The sequence below is a fragment of the Eublepharis macularius genome, chromosome 2 (genome assembly GCF_028583425.1).
Source record: "Eublepharis macularius isolate TG4126 chromosome 2, MPM_Emac_v1.0, whole genome shotgun sequence".
Classification (NCBI taxonomy): Eukaryota; Metazoa; Chordata; class Lepidosauria; order Squamata; family Eublepharidae; genus Eublepharis; species Eublepharis macularius.
The window spans coordinates 234385324-234405314 of NC_072791.1; the positions used below are offsets into that span (position 1 = coordinate 234385324).

The 19991-nt window shown below is 45.3% G+C and overlaps 1 protein-coding gene across 8 annotated transcripts in view; it reads right to left on the reverse strand.

The window, feature by feature from the left end:
- Window positions 1-10292: 10292 nt before the first annotated feature.
- The window catches only part of TRAK2 (trafficking kinesin protein 2), a 51856-nt gene continuing 42157 nt past the window's right edge, over window positions 10293-19991 (reverse strand). For 7 of the 8 annotated variants that reach the window (XM_054970713.1, XM_054970714.1, XM_054970711.1 and 4 more), the window contains 5 exons: window positions 19444-19635; window positions 18014-18315; window positions 16806-17081; window positions 14422-14521; window positions 10293-13223 (listed from right to left, as the gene is read on the reverse strand). In XM_054970713.1, the coding sequence (XP_054826688.1) occupies window positions 12551-13223; window positions 14422-14521; window positions 16806-17081; window positions 18014-18315; window positions 19444-19635 (1543 nt within the window). In that variant the 3' untranslated portion in view covers window positions 10293-12550. The remainder of the gene's footprint in view (window positions 13224-14421; window positions 14522-16805; window positions 17082-18013; window positions 18316-19443; window positions 19636-19991) is intronic. The other variant, XR_008596498.1, reaches the window with a different exon arrangement.

The window sequence follows — 19991 nt, forward strand, 5'->3', positions numbered from 1 at the left end:
GGAAATATGTGTGGCCAAAAACCTGCAAGGGGAAAGGCAGAAACTGAGCATCATAATTGAAAACCATGCAAGAATGGCCTCCAAGGAAAACATGGCTATTCGCTGACTCATGGAAAGGCGGCTTTGCTAAAATGAGGCTTGTCCTGAGCTTCGAAAGGACACAGAAAATTTGGAGGAGGCATAATGGGATGGGTTAGAGAAAATGGTTTCTTGCCTTTCTAACAACATGTACTTGCTGACATTGCTCTAATAGTTGGTATTAGCAGGCTGGAGAGGTGGAGAATGTGTAAGGGAATGGTGGTTGTTTTTCTTCTGAAGAGAATCAGAGGGAGGCTTAGCTCTTGAAACAGGTTCAGAAGGGGGGAACCTGCTAGATTAACTGCCAAGGCTCCCCCAGAGAATTATGGGAACTGTAGTTCAATGAGAGTGCTGAGAATTCTGTTAAAGAGCCTCTCTCTCCTCACAGATCCAGAGGTGTTAGCCGTGTTAGTCTGTAGTGGCAAAATCAAAAAGAGTCCAGTAGCACCTTTAAGACTAACCAATTTTATTGTAGCATAAGCTTTCGAGAATCACAGTTCTCTCGTCACATGCATGGACGAAGAGAACTGTGATTCTCGAAAGCTTATGCTACAATAAAATTGGTTAGTCTTAAAGGTGCTACTGGACTCTTTTTGATTTTGATCTCTCCTCAGACTCCTGAAGCACCTTGAGGCGAGAGAAGGATGCTCACACTAGGTTATATCCGTAGCAAAAGCAGATTACTACTCCTTCTCATCAATCTCTGTAATCCCTGGATTGCTGACACAAAAGTTTTCGCATTCTGTTGCCCAGTGTATGTCCAGATGTTCAGCTATACGTGCGTATGTCTGGGACTGGAGCCATTGTTCCTCTCTCTTCTATGTGCTTACAGTGATTTTGAAAATCTGTTCTGCAAGGATGTGCCATTACAGAATCAGCAAGCTGCTCAGATATTAAGGTGCTCCTCAGAAATAATGACATATGTCCAAACGTGGGATTCGGGGGGGGGCACGTCCTCTTCCTGAGGCGAGGGATTATCCCACCCCCACTTGCTGGATCACCAAGCATCATTTGCCTACGGAGCAAACATATTCCACTTTGCTTTGCCTGTAAACTCTCTTTAGAGTTGTTTGTGCCTTCATTTTTATTTTCCTCTTAATTCTCAGCCATAGGAAAACACTGCTGCCGATGGGACAGGAGGACTATTTCAGGTTTTAGTGGTGGGGGCAGAGAAATGTTAGTCGTGGAGGCAGGTTGCCTACAAACTGAGAATCACATTACATATTATGCAGTAAATCCACAACTGGATGTTTTCCTTAATGGTAAAAAAAGAGGGGATTTGGATAACAGCCCCAGCGCTTGGGAATTTGAAGCCAGAACTAGCTGCCAGGAAATGGCCACAAAAGCGCCCCCTCCCCTATTTCCTTTGCTATGATTCCAAAAAAACTACACCTTCCATAGGACAAGGAAATCTGAGGCCTAGACTAGGCCTAGACTAGGGCTGCTGCTGAACTCTTTTTGATTTTGCTACTGCAGACTAACACGGCTAACTCCTCTGTACCTAGTTGAGAGTTTACCTTATCTGTGTCCCTTTGCTTATTGAATCGATTTGCCTCTTCATGAGTTTCCAAGGCAGGAAAGAGTTTAAAACATTTAAAACAAACAAAAACACTTAAAAAAATAGCAAAAGCTAAAACATTTCAAGATGGCATGCAAAACTAGGCAACACAAAGGAGCATGACAACCACATGACACAAAACATTTAAGGTACTCTTACGAAGCAGCGTAAGCAGGGGGTGGAGTGCCAACCATTGATACTTTATGACTTGGTCAAATGTATATGGGGTTATGATGGTGATGAGGATGATGATAGTTGGTGCATTAAGGTGACAGAGCACGTCAAGAGAGTAGAGCAGCCAGTTACAGCAATGTAAGGGCCAAGTTTCAAGAGGACTGATTCCACCCAAGCGCGACAAGTCCTTTGACTGTAGGACAACAATTCAAAACAGTCAACAAAAACTTACGTTTCCAGAGGTATTACTGGTCACCAGTTGTGCAGCCTGGGCTTTCAAACTTGAAGCCTGAGACCTTTAAAAGCACTCCGAGGACAGGGCATGAGCTGCTTCCAGTTTCTCTCTCCTTCATTGGGCATTTTTAGCGCTCTTTCTCACCATGGAAACAAAGCCTTCGCTTGCTTCCCTGCATTCTGTTTTAAAGGCATAGTACACACGAGTGTCTGAAGAAGTGAGCTGTGGCTCATGAAAGCTCATACCCTAACACAAATTTTGCTAGTCTTCTGGGTCCTACTGGACTCTTGCTCTTTTCTATTGCTACAGAAAACACAGCTACCCATCTTGGTCTAGTGCATAAGTCTTCTAGATGGCTACCCAAACAGGTTTTGTTTCAAACCCACTTATTTCAAAAATAAACTTGGTTTCAGAGTATGATTTTTATTCAACTCTCAGACCTGATGAAACAGCAAATTAAAATTGAACAGAAAAGCACCAGGCGAGCCATAGGGGGTTTCTGTGCCTCTGGGGTAATGGAAGGCTTATTTCTACAGGCTAGATTTTGCATGATATGTTGAAATAGCCACCCACTACCCACCTCTGTACTATCAGACCCACTACTGAGCTTATGAGTACTGTATTTCCTAGGGCTGCATGGTAAAACTGGCACCTTGCAAAAAAACCCCAAAACATTTTAGTTAAGCTGCTTCCATTTCTTTCTCCTCGTTTTTCAGAGGATTACAAATGCTATTGGGTGTGCACCAAGTTCCATTCTAATCTAAAACCGCTTTGTGATTGCCCACCTTGTGTGTAATCCCTGCAACACAGTTTTTCAATTCGTCTCCCAGTTTTGTCCGTTTTGCGTGTGCTAGCAAAAGTAGTCATTTCGATCGGAGGCACTCACTTTACTTCATTGATACCCCACCTTTCTCCCCAGAGGGGATCCAAAGTAGCTTGTATCATTCTCCCCTGTTCTATTTTATCCTCACAACAGCCCTGCGAGTACATCAGGCTGTCAGTGTGTGCCCGGCCCAAGGTCACCTAGAAAGCTTCCATAGCAGACTTTCTAGAACCTTTGTATACAGTTCTAAATTTATCGAGAACAATTTTGCATATGTAAGTATTTTGTAATATTTCTGGGTCCACCAATAGGCTAGCAGAATGAAGAATGGCTTGATACTACTTTAATAGGAAGAACAACTAAAACATTTTGTATACTCTTGTTCTGCAATTGTAAGGTCATGTAATCTTGTGGTCAAGTCCACAAATTATTAATTTTGTAACACTACAAAACACAAGGAGTTGTCTATACATTGTAGATCAGTTCCCTACAATTAGCACATCACATTTTGCATTTTGTGTCTGTCTAGTAGACTCCATTTTGTTGTGTTGTAACTTCAGGAACATTGCTGGAAATAAGGAACACGTCCTCTCAAATGTATAAGTTGTGCATAAAACATAGGATTCCCCCTACTCCAGAGCACCCGGGGGTGGGTTTCTCAAATTCTTAGCAACTGTTGAAGCATGTGGCTTGTGTGACCCTTTCTTCACTCTCTTATTTTCATATCCCACTTTGTTTCATATCAGATCTGTAATCCCACTCCCTCTCGGAATTTCTCAGATCTTTTGAATCTAAGATGCAGTCTATTTGCCTTCAATACCAATGAACTACTACGCTGTTTCCAGATCACTCAGGATTAGAGATGGTGTCAGGCTGTGGGTGACAGGACATGGCAGACAGATCCCTGCACCATTGCAACAAGAAGCCCAGGCTCTTGGTTAAATGGATTTATTCAGAAATCCAATCATTTCCATATATATGTCCATAGAATTACTCAGAGGCAAAAAAGCATCTAAGCAGTACACGTTTCCTTGATAGGAATAGAGACTTGAGGAAAGTACAGCTCTAAATACTCAAGCCGCGTCATTCACCTAGCATCAAGGTTGGAGGGAATAGCAGCAGAGTGGTATGTAACTCTCTATGATATGGGGGCACCTGAACTTTTTCCATAAGAAGATTCCACCGGTCCCCGGTGGGCTGGGCAGCATCACTTCCCAAGTTTGCTGACCCGACGGACCCCACATCGAGGGCATCCCAGCTCTGTAGCTTGCGGTGGGGGATCGCCCAGTCCTGAGGCATTTCGCCCCCCGTCATCGAAGGAGCCTCCACCAAACACCCTGCCACTTCATCCCACACGTACTGGGGAATCACGCTAATCCTTGCGGCATTATAGGCCCCTATAGAAGTTTGGAGGGATTCCCAGAACGGATCTCCGCTGCTGCCCATCCCTGGGACCTCTGCGACGGGGGCTAGTGTAGCATCCTGGCCGAACATTCCTGAGCGGCGCGAAAACATAGTCCTGAGGAGCCTCTGTCTGCTCTCCCGGGGTCAAGGGCCCCACTGGTGAGGTGTTGGTACAGAAGTCACAGGGGGAATGCCTCTCCCTGTGCTAATCCTCAGTCGGGCACCCAACTCGCTCCACGGTATCTCTCCAGCAGCAGCCGGTTGTACTCCCCCAACTCCAGGTAAAGAAGGAGTCTCTCCACCCTCCAATCCAGGCACAGGAGGTTCAGTCAGATTATCTCCGGTAGCCATCCTTCCCGGGTGTGGGTTAAGGGAGAGAAGATAAGATTCTCAACAAAATGTCAGTCTATGGAATTCAAGTTACTCTGATTTCTTCTCCCACCCCTTACTGCAAGAACTCCAAGGTCTCTTGAGTCAAAAGGGTCTTTATTGAAAGATTATATTCAAAGTACAGGTGTCCATAATAAATCCAAAGGCAAGAAAGCTTCTGGCTGAACACAAAGCTTTGTTGAGAATGACATGTTACATGTTGCAATATATCAAACCCTCCTTTCTAAGCCCCCCCCCCCTATAGCCTAGAGCAGGGATCCCCAACCTTTTGGCACATGGGGGCCGCATTAGAGTGCCCAGTGCCTAAAGAGGGTCACAGCTTAACTCAAAATGCAACAAAATTGCAGGGTGATAGCAGCAAATAAGCAGGTTGGAGGGCTGCACAGAAAGAGCTTGGGGGCTGCATGTGGCCCGCGGGCCGCAGGTTGGGGACCCCTGGGAGAAAGCAGAGTTTTGGGAATGCAAAAGTAAGACTCCTCCAAGGTCTGTGGCTAGCCGAGCTAGATTAGGCCGTCCTGGGAACACAGCTGTCTCTGTGAACCTGCAGACAAACAAAACTGGAAAATACAGCAGTTACAAACAAGATGGCAGTACTGTGGTTAGCAGGCCTGACATTTCCCCCCCTCCCACTTAGACCACAGGTTTGTGCGGGAAAGGGTCTGGGAATTTCTTCTGGAGTTTCTACATCAGCCTAGACAGGACAAAAAGGCATAAGAGTAAACTGTAACATTTCAGACAGTACACGGTCACTCCTGTGAGCTTCAAAGTAAGAACAGATAAGACAGCTGCGTTCTCAGGCTGCTTGAGAAATGAAACTGGTGGTTAGAGCATTTGCAAAATGGAAATCAAGGTACAGCATTAGCAATGGTTTATCACATAGAACAATGACATGAATGTAGGGGTACAGACATGACAGGTGGGCACAAACTGAAATACGAACCAAAGTTCATGACGAACTGGGCCGGTTTGTGGTTTGCAAACCGGTGGTTCATCAGAGCCCATTTCTGACAAACCACCACGAACTTTAGGCTGATTCTTTTGGTTCCTTTTTTGGTTTGTCACTGCAGACAGCCTGGTGCCGATCAATGAGTTTCCTAGGCAACATGGGATGGACTTCCTGCAGGTTTGCTGGCCTGGAAGTGACCTTCTGCTGACCCGGAAGTGATGATTTGCTGACCTGGATGTGACTTTTCACAAACCAAATGAATCGGTTTGTGAACCAGGGCAGGTTTGTGAAAGCAGGGCCGGATCTAGAGGGGGGGCAGGGGGGTAGTCTGCCCCCGGTGCCGCCTGGGAGGGGGCGCCGGAAGCAGCTCCCAGAGCGTGCAGGTGGCAGCATGGGCAGCTGCGCTGCCTTTTGCTTGCCCCGCGGGACAGGGGGCAGCTGGCTTGCCGTGCACCCCCTGTCCTGCAGGGCAGGAAAAGAGCAGCGCGGCCGCCCACACCATTCACTTGCCCTGCAGGAGAGGGGGCAGCCGGCCACCCCGTCATCACGCCGCATCAGGAGCGTGCGCGCGCTGCGCGCATGCGCAAGGGCCGGCAAGCGTTGCCCCGGGCGCCAGGACCACTAGATCCGGCCCTGTGTGAAAGCTCATGGTTCGTGAAATACGATGAAACGTGAACCACACGGTTCATTTTTTCCCGGTTCGTGCCCTTCTCAGGATCATCGTTAATTTATCCCTCGTTTTGTTACCAGAGACCAAATAGAGTGAGCATTTACCATTAAAACTATTAGTTTTAAGTGAAGAATGGTTGAGGCAGCAATATTTTATAAATGAATAAAAACAAACTTTAAGAATCCTATCAACAGCCGAATAGTCTTGTGCCTTGGCTGATAGTGCCCATTCCTGGAGTCTCAGCTGGGAAAATCTAGCTTTGGGATAACTTCCCTTTCTGGACAATCATAGTAAGTACAAAAAGGGATTATTGATACAGGAGATTTCTTTAAAACATGCAAAACTTTGAAAACGCCCTACAGGCACTGAGCCAAGGTGGTAGCTTACAAGCAGTAGGAAGAGCTAAAAATGTTGGGGTTTATGGAACTGAGGGAGATCCTGCTAGACAGCTGGCGAGCAGCAGCTGGATAACGTTGCCTGTCTTCTACTATGTGTTTAAGGGCCAGGCATGCCCAGAAGTGGGAACCAGAGGATGAAAGAGGAGATCTGCTTGGCGCTCAGAAGCCTGCCTGCCCCTCCTTCATGTTGGTTGTTATTTTTCTGTATTTTAAGATGCTTGGGGTCCCATTGAAGAGAAAATATAGACATAGCAACGCTTGGAACAAATCACACCATTTTTGCATCAGTTGAGATTAACATACCAGACTCACAGTGCACTGTAAAAATGAAATTATGTGCAATAAAGGCTATCAATTTTTTTTAAAAAAACCATTGCCTAAGATACTGGCAACGCCAAACAGGGATGCTATGTGAAACTTATTACCTATGCTGCTCTAATTTTTATAAGATTCTCTCATGGCTTCCTCTGTGGTGGCCCCTACCCTATGGAACGGTCTGCCTGAAGAAGCCAGGAGAGCCCCCCCACGCTCTTGGCTTTCTGCAAACAATGCAAAGCCAAATTATTCAAAAAGGCTTTTTTCTCAGATAGGAGGGCAGTATTGTAGGGAGGGGGTCTCAGATGTTTCGCTAATGAGTTAGGGACCGTAGGCTTCACCATTATGTTGCTTTACACATCTCTTGCTTTTAATATGTACTCCTATATACTAGCTGTGTTTCGTGTTGTTTAATGTCAGTCCTAGAATTATGTTGTTTCAGAAATTCTTCAACCCCATATTGGATCCTTGCTAATGCTGTATCTTTGTTAAACGTGTATTCATTTGCCCTGTGGCACTGTTTATGAAAATGTTCTAGACACTGTATGGAAACGCCTGCCCTTGTCCTTGCTACTGATTGTACTAATCTCCCACTATGTAATCCGCCTTGAGTCTCCGTGAGAAAGGTGGACTATAAGTGACGTAAATAATTAAGTATATTTTACCTTTCTGCTCGCGCTGAAATGAATACTCTGCAGCCTTCTGGATCACGTAGCAGACGGGTTTACTGGACCAGGTTCTTCCTGTCAATTCGGCCCCATCCTGCTTCAATTTATCCCGATTTCCACATTTTTTTTGCCTTTTGTTTTTGGTTCAGGTTTTTCGATTTCCCCGGGTTGTTTTCCAGTTCTTCTGACGGCCACTTTTACCACGATCCTTTTCTGGAAGCTGATTTTGACTCAATTTTTCCTCATGCATATTCCCACCCACACTTTTCAATAATTGGATATTTGTATTGTTTTGTTGTATTGTAGTGTTATTTGCTGATTTTATATTTTAAGCTACCGATTTTATTAATGTACATTTCATATGTTGTGATCCGCTCTGAGCCTGCTTGAGGGGAAAGTGGAACAGAAATTTAAATAAACAAATAAACGTTATTGTTGAAGCACTCCTCTAGCCCCCCTTTCCTGTTTTTTAAAAATCATTTTCATATTGCTATATTAACCTATAGCCTTAAACTGGAGTAACACTATTTAGGATTACGCTGTTAGCGTTCTAAAAAAAATGAGAGCTGGGAATTAGAACCTGTTGCATCTATTATTACAACGTCTCAACAAGAAGTGACCTTGGGTGTAGACATGACAACTAATGGGATAGTAATCCCCCATGGATAAACAGTCAATAGAATATAAGCAGTTTCTGTATTCGTCGCATTGGCTTGTATGTAAATGATGTATTTATAGTATCATCATGCGTTTATTTATTGTGTGCTGCCAACCGATCATGTATATTTATTGTCATTATATTAGTGGATATTGACTTTAGGTATATTTATTGTTATTGTGAGTATATATTGTATGAAATTCACATTAAAGCACTTTGCACTTTATAAATGATAAACTGTCTATTATACAGAAACTGCTAATATTCTATTAACTGTTTATCCATGGGAGATTATTATCCCATTAGTTTACATGTCTATTATTACAAGGGCAGGTTGATACAGCAATATAAAAATGACAATTTTTATTAAAATACTGCAGAAGCCCCGGGGGCCCAGGGGAAGGGGGTGGCCACTTCTGGCACCAGAGAGACAGCAGCACGTGGCCACTGCCGTCTCGGGCTCCCTTCCAACAGAGGTTGCTTTGCTCCACCAGTGCTGGCTTCTGCCTCCTGGCTAGAGGTTGACCTGGGCAGGGCTCTCTGGTTTGGCCTGCACAAGAGGGGACTTAGGTAGGGGTGGTAGAGCTACTGCCCTTTCAGATTTTCCCATACCAAGACTTCTCCATGTGTTCACTTTCCATTTTTTAAAAAAACCCAGCCCTTGTATCAATATTAAAATGTAAGTATGTGAAAAAAGGGTGTGTGCTATGATGTCACCAGTGATGTCACCAATGACAACAGCAACCTTAAAGGAAAATCCTGATTATTTAAGGCAGATGCAGAAAAAAATAAACTGACTTCACAACTGTAAAAATGCAAAGGGAGCGCAGATGTGCGGAGGACCTGCACTCAAGCCCATTCCAATGCTCGGGGGCAGCTGCTAAGAAAATCAGAAATAAGCCGAGGATGCAGAAAAGATAAATGTATGTATGTATGTTATGGTGCTGTTTTGGCACTCAAATACAGTATCAATTCTTAAGTAAGTTTGCAAAGAAGAAGACAGCCAACTTTGCCAGCCCCAACTGTGCCACAAACACAGCCGGGACAAATCTGGGCCATTCCAGTGTCTCTTGCATTTCCTGTATAAAGATATATTTGTTAGTAACCTGTACTTTCAAAGTCTTCCATTAAGAGAGAAGCCTTAGAGATTTTTGGCAAAAAAGTTCTGCTATGCTCCCTCCCAGCTAATTTTCTTGAGAGAAAGGACTTTAGGTCTATTGTACAAAATGTACTTGACTTGCTGAAGATGGGCCACCTCAATTATTTGACCTGCCCAATACTGTCAGTCAGTCAACTGGCCGCCTATTATTAATAATCAAATATTCCAGGAATCTAAGAATGCCACGGGGTGGGCAGCATTATATACCAAATACTGTACTCTCTCCCTGTCCCAGGAAAGCATATCGGACTGGTTGCTGTTGTCATGGATACTTAACCTTGGAGCTCCTGAACTTTCTACAACATCTTCCTTCCTAGTTGCTTTGCTCGTTGCTTTACACAGGGGTGGGAAGTGGGATCTTAGAACGCAGGCAGTTAAGGGGGTGCAGACTGGGCTTGGCGTAGGTTTTCTTTCCTGGCAAAGTAGCTGTACTGGATTGCTGAACTTGTGGATTATCAATAAAGCTTTAACTCATGCAGTTCTGGACTCATGCAGTGAAGTCACTGAGATCTACCTGTCAGAACCTGACATTCTGTTAGCAATAACTCCTTTATCAGCTAGCTGACTTTTTTGTAGGTATTGAAACTTTTCCTTTTCTGTTTAATTTCTAATTGGGTATTTTACCAATTGTAGAACTTTTTGCTGGTTGGCCAGTCTTCTTTGCTACGCAAAATAGATGTCCACCCATACAGGCTGAACTCTGGTCAGATGACAATTCATTAGTCAGCTGGGGTTGGTATGTTTTGTTTTTTATTTTGTTTGGCTGCCTTTTTGATACCTTCCAATGACTTCTTAGAAGAAAGGAAGAAAGCTCTCTTCAAACATATGAACATGCATTTACTGAGTATACTTATAAAATGAATTTTAACATGAATATGAATATGCAGAAATAAGTCTGTTTTACAATTTCTGATTGCTGATGATAAATACAGATAATTAAAAAGCAGATGAAACTACAACAAACCCAGGTTAGAAACCAACATTCAGGGTGTTTTTTTTAAAAAGAACGCAGCAGACATTTGATCATGGCAAAATCCGGCACACGCCCGTTTCACGCGGGTTGAATGAAACGCTGGGCTTCCCCCACTTCCTCTAGATATTCCTGGCTGCCGTGGGCAGATGCTGGTGTTTCCCCACCTGACCTTTCCCTCGTACTGCAAAAGGAAAGCAGGACGTGTTGGATTCCAAGTTTAATGGAGAAAAAAGTAAACAAAATTCCCCGTAGTTAATTTTCTTGAAGGTGGCAAGGTTTTATACAATACAGAGACACAATGGAAGCTTTCAAAATTTCTAAATTATCCTTATAATTTAAAATAGAATTAACCCGTATATAGTAATTTATAATAAATATATTTGTATCATTTATTTGTGCAACTGTGTGGCAGGTTTAGAATCTTACGCTTTCCAAAAACCGTTTAAGTCCCCAGCTAGAATGCCAAGAGGACTGGTGGTGAAGTCACGTTGCCAATGCGCAGCCACGTGCAGAGTAACTGCATGTTACTGAGTAATCTAGTTACATCTTTCGGATACATCTTGCCATAACTGGAGCTCATACATGGAATGGTCCCTTGCTAAGCCTCACAACTACTGTTTGTGCTTAATTTTCAAACCCTATAGAATTTCCCCTCCTGCATAGGTTGGAATTTGCCCACGGCAAATGGACTGTGCGCGTTAGATAACCATCAGCACGAACCCAAAAGCCATCACAATACTCATTGCAAACAGGTCATGATATTCAAGTATTCACATCCACCAGCGAGAGACGCCATTCTCAGATGTGCGTAGGGTCTATGCTTTGCAAATTCCCACTTCAAGCAGAAAGGTAAGTGTGAAAACAGAAGACGGAAATCACTTGGGCTTCCCGTCACTCTCTCCGGCTTCCATGTCACACCCAAAGCCCTCTGGAGAGACGAAATCGCCACCCACTCCCCCTCTGCGAAATATCTGCACAGGCTCTGAGGCCCTCTAGCCGATTTATTCAGGAGCTCCAGACCACCCTCTTTCCAGGCAAGGAAAACTTCTCTTATAGCCTTGTCAGTACTTGCGGCTACTGCAGCTTCCAAGACAGCTGCCGTTTTGCCCTGTAAACTGAAGTTCTCCTCTGTACTGCCTGAAGAGACACATCCCTTGAAGCATCTCCTCTGTGAAAGCCGCGCAATTGAAGCTTTCTGGGAATTGGGGGGGGGGGAGGACACACAGATACATCCCGATTTATCAGGCAATTTTTTTTATAAAGCAGATCTTCCCAGACCTTAGTTCCCAACTAGTCATTCACTCCACAGAACTAACCTTGAGGTTGTGTTGTAAATCTCTGGGATTACTGCAGGACTATTTTACCATAAGTAATTTATGAATTCAAGCATTTCCCAAACACAGCTGGATCTCAAATGTCTCACTCACTATCTTTGTCCGCTACATCTGCACTCCCTGTTTAAGTCAAATATAAACCCTGAATAAAGCACCTGGATTTTATTCCCTTTTGCATTGTTAATATTTGCCTGAGTGTTCCGTGCGTACAAGAGAGCTGTCCCTATAATCCCGAATTCTAGGATAGAATTTCTCCACAACACTGGAAACGCCTTGCTTTTTAAGAGGAAGGTCCAGATTATTTAGAAATTGAAGATGACAATCCTGATTTGCTCCCTCGGAAAAGTGGTTTGCCACTCTCATTCTGATCCAGTATTTGACAAGACTATTTTGGTTCCTCTCTTTCAAATTACATTTAAGTGGTAGGACCTCTCCAATAAAACCTGAACACACGTACTTAGCCAATGAACTTGTGCAGCTGTTTACTACAGTGTGGAATGGACTTCTGCTGTCTCCTCTTGTTCAAGACAGAAGGGCAGGAGAGATTTCAGTGGTCTCAAGGCTGGACCTTCGGTTTGCTCTTTGTCCTCTTCTTTTCCATACTCCCTGAAGACTCTCTGCGTTTCCCACCCACCCTTTCCTCTTTTAAAAATTCACTGTCATCCCACAGCAACTCTTCATCTACATCCCTTTAACCATCGTGGCTTGCATCTCAAAGTTCATGCATCACTTCTCCAGAGAAAAGTCCCTCACGCCAAACCTCTGACTCAGTCCTCGTCCAGGACCCCCATTTTAGACGAGGACACGCCCAAAGGGCCTCCAAGGGCTCCGATCAAGACTGGAAGGCTGTGGTTTTTTCTTAGGCCGCCCATTAGATTGCTGCCTGCACTGAGGTACACAAGCGAGTCCTGCCTTTGCAGGCCAGTTTTTGCCCCTTGACTCTTTCTATTGTCTCCTGCCTCAGGGTGTTTGACAGCTCTGGCAATACCCAACTTCTTCAGCCTCTCCACCAGGTTCATCTTCAGTTGCCCCACGTCGAGAGGATTGGAGGATTTCTGCCCGTACGTCTCCTGCAGTAACGTTTCAGCAGGCCGAGAGGCTAAAAAGTTTTCAGAAATGTTTGTTCGAGACTCAAATGGCAAAGGGGAAGGACCAGGCGAGTGCAAAGGAGAATTTGGCGGCGTGGTGGGAACAGCGAGCGTCTTGAAGGACTGAAGGAGAGGCAGTTTCTCCACGACTGGGCTGTTGTAGGCCTTGGCTGAGATGCCTTGTTCTTGCAGAAGCTTAGCCAAACTGGTGGTGCTGCTGAAAGTGGTGGTTGAGTCTCCTCTGTTGGTGAGGAATTCTCCAATACTGAGCTGGTATGACATGGATGGGGAGCCGGAAACGGTACTGCTCGTACTGCAGTTACTTCCAGAGCACTGGGGGCCATACGAAGCACTAAGAAACAAATCAAAAGTATGCATGTGAAATATCACCATTAAAAGCCTCTCTCCATGGAAAGGGCTGGGGAAGGAGGAGAATGTTTCTAGGAATTAGGGACATGTTGTATTGTTGCCTTTCTGATCAGGGGTAAGGAAGCCCCGCGGAGGTTCATAACTACATTTAACCTCCCCCCAGACCAATTTTTTAATGGAAGCAGTAAAAAAAATCAGTAAAAGAAGAGTGTCAAAAAGAAAGGCAACAGTAAAGCAAAAATCAACCGACAGCAAAAATCCTTCAAGTAGAAAAGTCAATTGTTGTAACTTGGAAACAACAGAAACAATCACAGAGCACCTTCCAAAGCCTTAGAGAATAAAAGCATCTCGATTCAAAAAGGGATGAGAGGATGGCTCATTTCCTACAGGAGGGGATTCCAAAGCAAAAAACTTCCCACAAGTCCCTGCCAACGTCATCTCAGGCAAAGGTCTCAAAGGAAGGGCCTCTCCCCTGATATCAAGGCTCGCGCCCTGCCCTGCCCTGCCTGCCAGCTGCCCACGTCTTCCCACCTCCTTTAAATCCCCTACAAATATGACAAAATGGGTAAATTAATAGTTATCTTGAAAAATTTAACCACAACTAGTTACATTTATAAACTGTCGTCTGCTTTGGTTCCTTAGAAACATACTCTAAAGCAGCTGTCTGTATCTCAAGAGCCAACTGTGTATTTGATTGTATGCCCAATTCTTTTTTATTTATTTGAGCAATAAATACACAATACATAAAAGATAAAAATAAAATCATCTCACAAACAAACCAAACTAACAATACATATAAACATAAAAAAGAAAAAAAGGAAAGGGAGAATAATGAAATAGAGAAAGAAAATAAAGGAAAAACTAAATAAACTACAAGTGGGGTTCTGATTTTCTCCACAACAAATATGTATCATTTTCAAATTTCCACTTGCTCTATGTTAAGAATAAAAGCCTTCTTTTTTCTAAAGTTCGTATTCCTTAATCCATAAATCCACATACCATCAAATCATTATCTATTTCATATAAAAAGGCTATAAAAGGTTTCCATTCAAGCAAAAACAGAGATATTGTCTTCTCTAATAAACAAAGACACTCTAAAGCAGTTGTCTGTATCTCAAGAGAAATCACAACCGTCCAGTTGTTTGTACTCCCAGTTCTGAGAATGCCAGTAACTTTCTTACCTAGGAGTGACTTGTGTGATATCAGATGGGTGGAGGATTCTACAGGTAGTAAAAGTAAACGTAGAGTTTGTAGATGAGAGACACTTCCCTGGATTGGAAGCTACAATATAAAAAAAAGTCTAATCAAGATGAGATTACAAGTCGGCAAGAATGTTTAAAATACTGAACGAGGAAGTGTATAAAACCCTGGCAATTTCAAGGCAAGCACGTTCTCCTGAACGCAACAGATTACTTTCAAGTCGTCACCATCAAAAGCCGCTCAGCGTAAACCAAACTGCGCCCGCTGGACCCTGCGTTTCACAGCTGTAGACTGACCTCTGCTGAACGCCCGTAGGCAGGAAAGGGGGAGATGCTGCTTTCCCGGTTCCTTAGCCAGAGGTAAAAGGGTTGGGAGCGGGGGGCAGGAGCACTCAGCCCCGCACGGCAGCTACCTCTGCAGGCACATCACCCTGGGTTAGGTTCAACCGTTTTAAGCACGGTTAATGCTAACCGTGGTTCATGTAAACCAGGGTTTTGAAACAAGCACTGAACCCTGGATAGGGAAGGGGAAACAGTCGCACCAAGAGAGAGCGCACAATTTCAGGACTGGATCCTGCTCAAGAACATTTATGTCCCCAGAGGCAAAACAGCAGGGGCTGGGTCCGATGTCCAAAGCCCAGGAGAAGTTTGGCTTCCATTTTCCATAAAACGCACATAGGAAATGTCATCTCTGAACAGAGTCCCAAGGAAAGCAGGCCTCATTATTAAGCCTGTTTCAGTCTTTTGTCAGCTTCTGCTCTCTGATTATATACAAGGCTGAAGGAAAATAAGAGCCACAGCTTTCACATGTTCCCTGAAGAGTATATTGTTCTGTATAAAGAACTGAACAGACCACGTCAAATTTTCCTATAACCGAAACCGAAGCTGCCCCAAAGTATGATTAATTCCAGGGAGAGAATAGATGTCCGTGACGGACTCAGCTTCAGATGCTGAGATTGCAGGACAGTAAAGAGGATGATTGACATGCCCCCCCCCCCTCCATGTGGCTACCCTGAAACGGCAGTTGGGGAGGGAACGTTGAGGGGGCTGGCAGTTGGGGGAGACTGCAGAGCAAGAGGGAGTGAGAGCCTGGCTTCTGACCAGAGAGGGTCAGCCAGCGAGTCCTTTGTGTGAGGAAGGAAGGGGAGGCGTACCCTTGAAGTGAAATCAGTACATTCATGACGCGCTTTTAGTCCTTGGACTAAAGTGGGAAAAACCAGTACGAACTCCTGCTTAGACTTGAGAGATCTGGGAAATTATAGTGGGCCAAGGAAGTGGGTAGAAAGGAGTCTCCCCTTCCGTTCCAGGTACAGGGTTACAGCTCATAACTGTAACGCCTGCCCAGTATCTAGTGCGGGTTTGACTCAGTGGCGCACCCTCAGGTCTGGAGAGGAGGGAAAGTCGTGCTGTGTCTGTGCTTTAGAAGCAGAGTATTTGTAAAGCAGTGCCAACCTCTGACAGAAGCCAGCAACGTAGAGTTATACCAAGTGTTTTGTGCCTCACACCAGTGAAGTGTCTGTACAAAAACCTCTCCGTTATTTCGGTTTCAAACACCTGCCTACCTATTTATTTTACCTACTTGTAAATAAACCTTCTGTCTCTGTCTGAATTTCCACAAGCCTTGTGTGCCAGTTTCTGTTTAAGGGAATCGCAACCCCTGACGTGTCCCCTACTTGGATTTGGCTGGGGAACCATGCCACTTATATGTTCCTGAAGGGTGGGACAAGAAAGGAAGTCGAAGCTAAATCTCAGCCACGCTACCAGAGGCTTCCCAGCCCAGGATCCAGCTTCATAGGCGTAGAGAGGAGAAGTTCCATCTCAAGGTAGGGGACGGTCAGCCCAAGCCTGAGACGAGGGTTTGTGACAGTGTCACACAGACCGATTAAAAATAATAATAATAATGTTTATTGCTTTTCCGGCTGAAGCCATAAGCCATACAAACACCAACAAAATATGAACTGTACACTTGAACATACCCAATTCACATAGACATAACTCGTCATTATCACTTTAAACTATCTAAACTCATGAAAATCTTGTTTCTTTATCACTGTGGCTAAAAAGGAAGCCACTATAGCAGAGGTTTGATTGTCAGGAAAGTTATCAGACAATAACACTGAGATTGCCCAAGGAAGGAAGGGACGCTTTTCTTTTAACATAATAGGAATAATAAATCTCTCTCTTTCCTTACTCCACTTAGGGCAAAAAACTATTATATGATCCAAGGTCTCTAACTTTCCTTGTCCACAGTCTCACAAACTCGTTCAGAATAAGGGAGTCCCGAGAAACGACCAGAAAGCACTTTAGAGGGGAAGGAGTTACGTCTAGCGATTAAAAATAAATCAACAAGGGGCTTCAGTCCTTACCTGCAGGGGGTGCCGTTGCTAACTTAACAGTTGGCAGGAAGATTCCTGCCACTGATTCTGGCTCTGCGGGCTTCCTTTCCTCCAAGGGAGACTGCTGGACTTGGAAGGTGATGCCTTCATCCCGTTCTTCCTCATCTTCCTCCAAGTCGGACAGGTGACAGAAATCGTCTCGAGACAATGGCGTGAAGCCTTTTGTGACAACGCCAGGCCGAGGGTCAAGAATGGTGCCCAGGTTGGGCTGGGCCAGCTGCTGCCAGTGGAAGAGGGTCTGAGAGCCTGGGGGGGGGGGGAAAGCAGCATAAACATCCCACAGGCACGGGGTCCTCACTCAGGCAGCCGATCGCAGGGACAGAAAGATGGACAAAAGCTCTTGTTGCTTTTAGTAATAACTTTATGTGACTCATTGCTCATCTCTGCAAACCCTATTCTTTTTTTAAAAAAAAATTATTGGAAAAATTGTATTGTGAAAAACTCACTACAGCTCTGCAAACCCCATTGAGGTAAAAGTTTATGGTTTCTGTGTTACCATCAGGGAACCTCACCCCTACAGTAGCTGCCACGGGGCTTGTTTTCCCTACAACCAAAATTCTTTGTTTGTGGCCAGCACAAAGCTGGCAAGGGTGGCGCTCAGGGACTCCCTCCTCTCCAAGAGCAGAGAATGACGAGAGGCCTCCTGGTCTGTCATGAGATCTAAACATGGGCACTTGAAAAAAATCGGAGTTTGTTTCTTCCCCACAAGAATTTTTAGAATTCCTCTTAGTGCGAAAGAGCCTCCAATTTCTCCAGGCACCTGCATTCAGTCATCACAAAGACCAAAATGGAGCTGGATCAAAGACCTCCCAGAGAAGGCAAGCGCCTTTAACCACACTACGTTCTCAAGGGCAGAGAAGACGTTCATGACTGCAACCATTAGCTAGGTCTGTGCATGGCGTGACCCAAGATTGGTGGGGGTTTTGTTCAGTATGCTTAAGCCTGCCTGAAAGCAAAAAAACCCTCTAACCAGAAAGAGCCTGGGAAACTCTGACCAGCCCAGGCTACAGAAGGCAAGCTGGCAGGCTGTACGTTGCCAGTTTATTGCGTGAGAGACGGTGATCAACCCAGGCCTATTCTACCAGAGAAGGCTTGATCAGAGATTTCTACCCAGGCCCAACTCCATCTTAGAATAAACTGGGGATCGAGAAAGCGTGAACGGACTGCTCTAGCCTTACCTTCTAGCGGTTTGACAATCTGCAGTTTCTCCGGGAGGAGGCTGCGAATGCAGCAGGAGGAGCCGTAGAAGTCAGGGAGTTCCGGACTGCTGCCCAACAAGAGGCAGCTCTCCGCCGGCCTGCTGCAGCAGGCAACCTCCTCCTTCTGGTCAGCCAGCAGACGCATCCTTCGCGCCCATTCCTCTTCAAAGAACTGCTTTTCGCTGAAGTAGTTCTGCCGACGGAGGGTGAGCCTGTGCAGAGCAGTGGCTACGTCACCGTCTCCAGGGATACCAGGCTGGTGCGGCTGTGGATCATCCATACTGGAAATAGAAAGTTCTAGAATAATATCGATACTCAACACTGCTAACGTGCATACAGGCCTTTCTATTTTTTAAAAAAGAGCTTTCCCAGGCAATAAACTGGGCAAGATACAGTTTGCCGATCTTACTTCTGTAGCGCATGTATGAGATTTTTTTAAAAATGACCCAAGATGGATACCACAACCAAGCCATCGCCTGAGTCTGGGGAGGGTCCGTGGCTCACCAGGAGAGCATCTGCTTGACATGTGGACAAGAAAGAACTCTACAGACCTGGGGTCTGGTTCAGTGCAAGGCAACGTCACGTGGCTCTCATGCGCGTGGCTCTCATGCACACACCTGGACATGCTCAAATTCCCTCCCTGGTTTGGGCAAACCCTAGTTTATGTTCAATCCAAACTGCCACAGTGTGGCTTGAGTATTACTGTGGGCAGAGCATTTGATGAGCTGCTGGAAACTCCACGCACTGTTCAACCTACCTTAAAACACTGCAGGTAACTGAATTGTTATTCACAGTGGAAGAAGTTTTGAGCACACGGCAGGTGTCACCAAGAAAATCTGGGCTACACAAATAAAGCAGCCCTTCATGCGGCTCACCAAGAAAGTTGTGTTTTCTGTAGTGGTCTAACTATGCCAAAATATCTTACTCAGCGGAGACAGCACGCATATTATATGGGAGAGGTGCAGTTTTTTTGTCCATTTAAATGCAGTAGTGGGGGAGGGGGAGTTATTTGGATCAGAGACGGGATGTTGGACGAAGAGGACTTTAGCCCTCCCGCCGGCACTGCTCCGCCTGCCGCTCCTGGCTAATGTGCATCAAGAAATGATGTCTGCACCTGTATTCAACTTCTCTCCCAGCGCTGTGGCCTAACGCAACCCTGCCCACTAGAGGCTGCCTTGGAAAGGGAAAAAAACAGGAGATCCAAAAATACAAAGTTTAGCACCGAGTAAAGTATCGAGAGGAGCAGAGGGGATGCTGAGATGTTCATAAAGATAAAATACAGAAACATGCTAAACAGAAAACAATGCAGAAAATCGGAACTTTCAATTTTCACTAGGAACAGCGAGCCCTCCACCCATGCCCAGAAATGCAAGACCACGGGAAGCTCTCGACTTAGGTACATTTCCTACTTGGAAACGCTCTCCGGGTTGCTCCTCTGAGTGGGGCCTGCCTTTCCTTCTGCATGCTGCAAGCCAGAGTGGAAGGGCTTCGATGTCATGACAACACTGGAACGGTTTGATCCTGGAATGGGTAGCGGGGCAGGACGGCCACGTGTATCGTTAGCGACTCTGACGGTATCAAACACACGTTGCTGCTGAACCCTGAAGAGAAAAAGAAACAGAAAATGGGTATTTAAAAAAAATATACTGCAAAGATGCTTTTGGAAGCAATGTGCAAGTGCAGTATTCAAATCTGGGATACTGCAGTCGCTTCCAGGCCTTTAGCGCTATGGATTTCCCGCCAAACACACCTGGCAGCGCATGGTCTCTTCATACTGCCTCTGAACCAGCACGGCTAGCGCTCTCGCGAGTCAGCCACCGGCCTCCTCTCTCGCTCCCCCCACCCACAGGTTCGCGTTTCCCCCTTTCCCAGCCCCCTTCCTCATTCTCTTGGTACCCCACTGGGGTCTCATCCCTCCTCTTCGGACATCAGGGGTCCATCTCTCGCACCTCCGTGC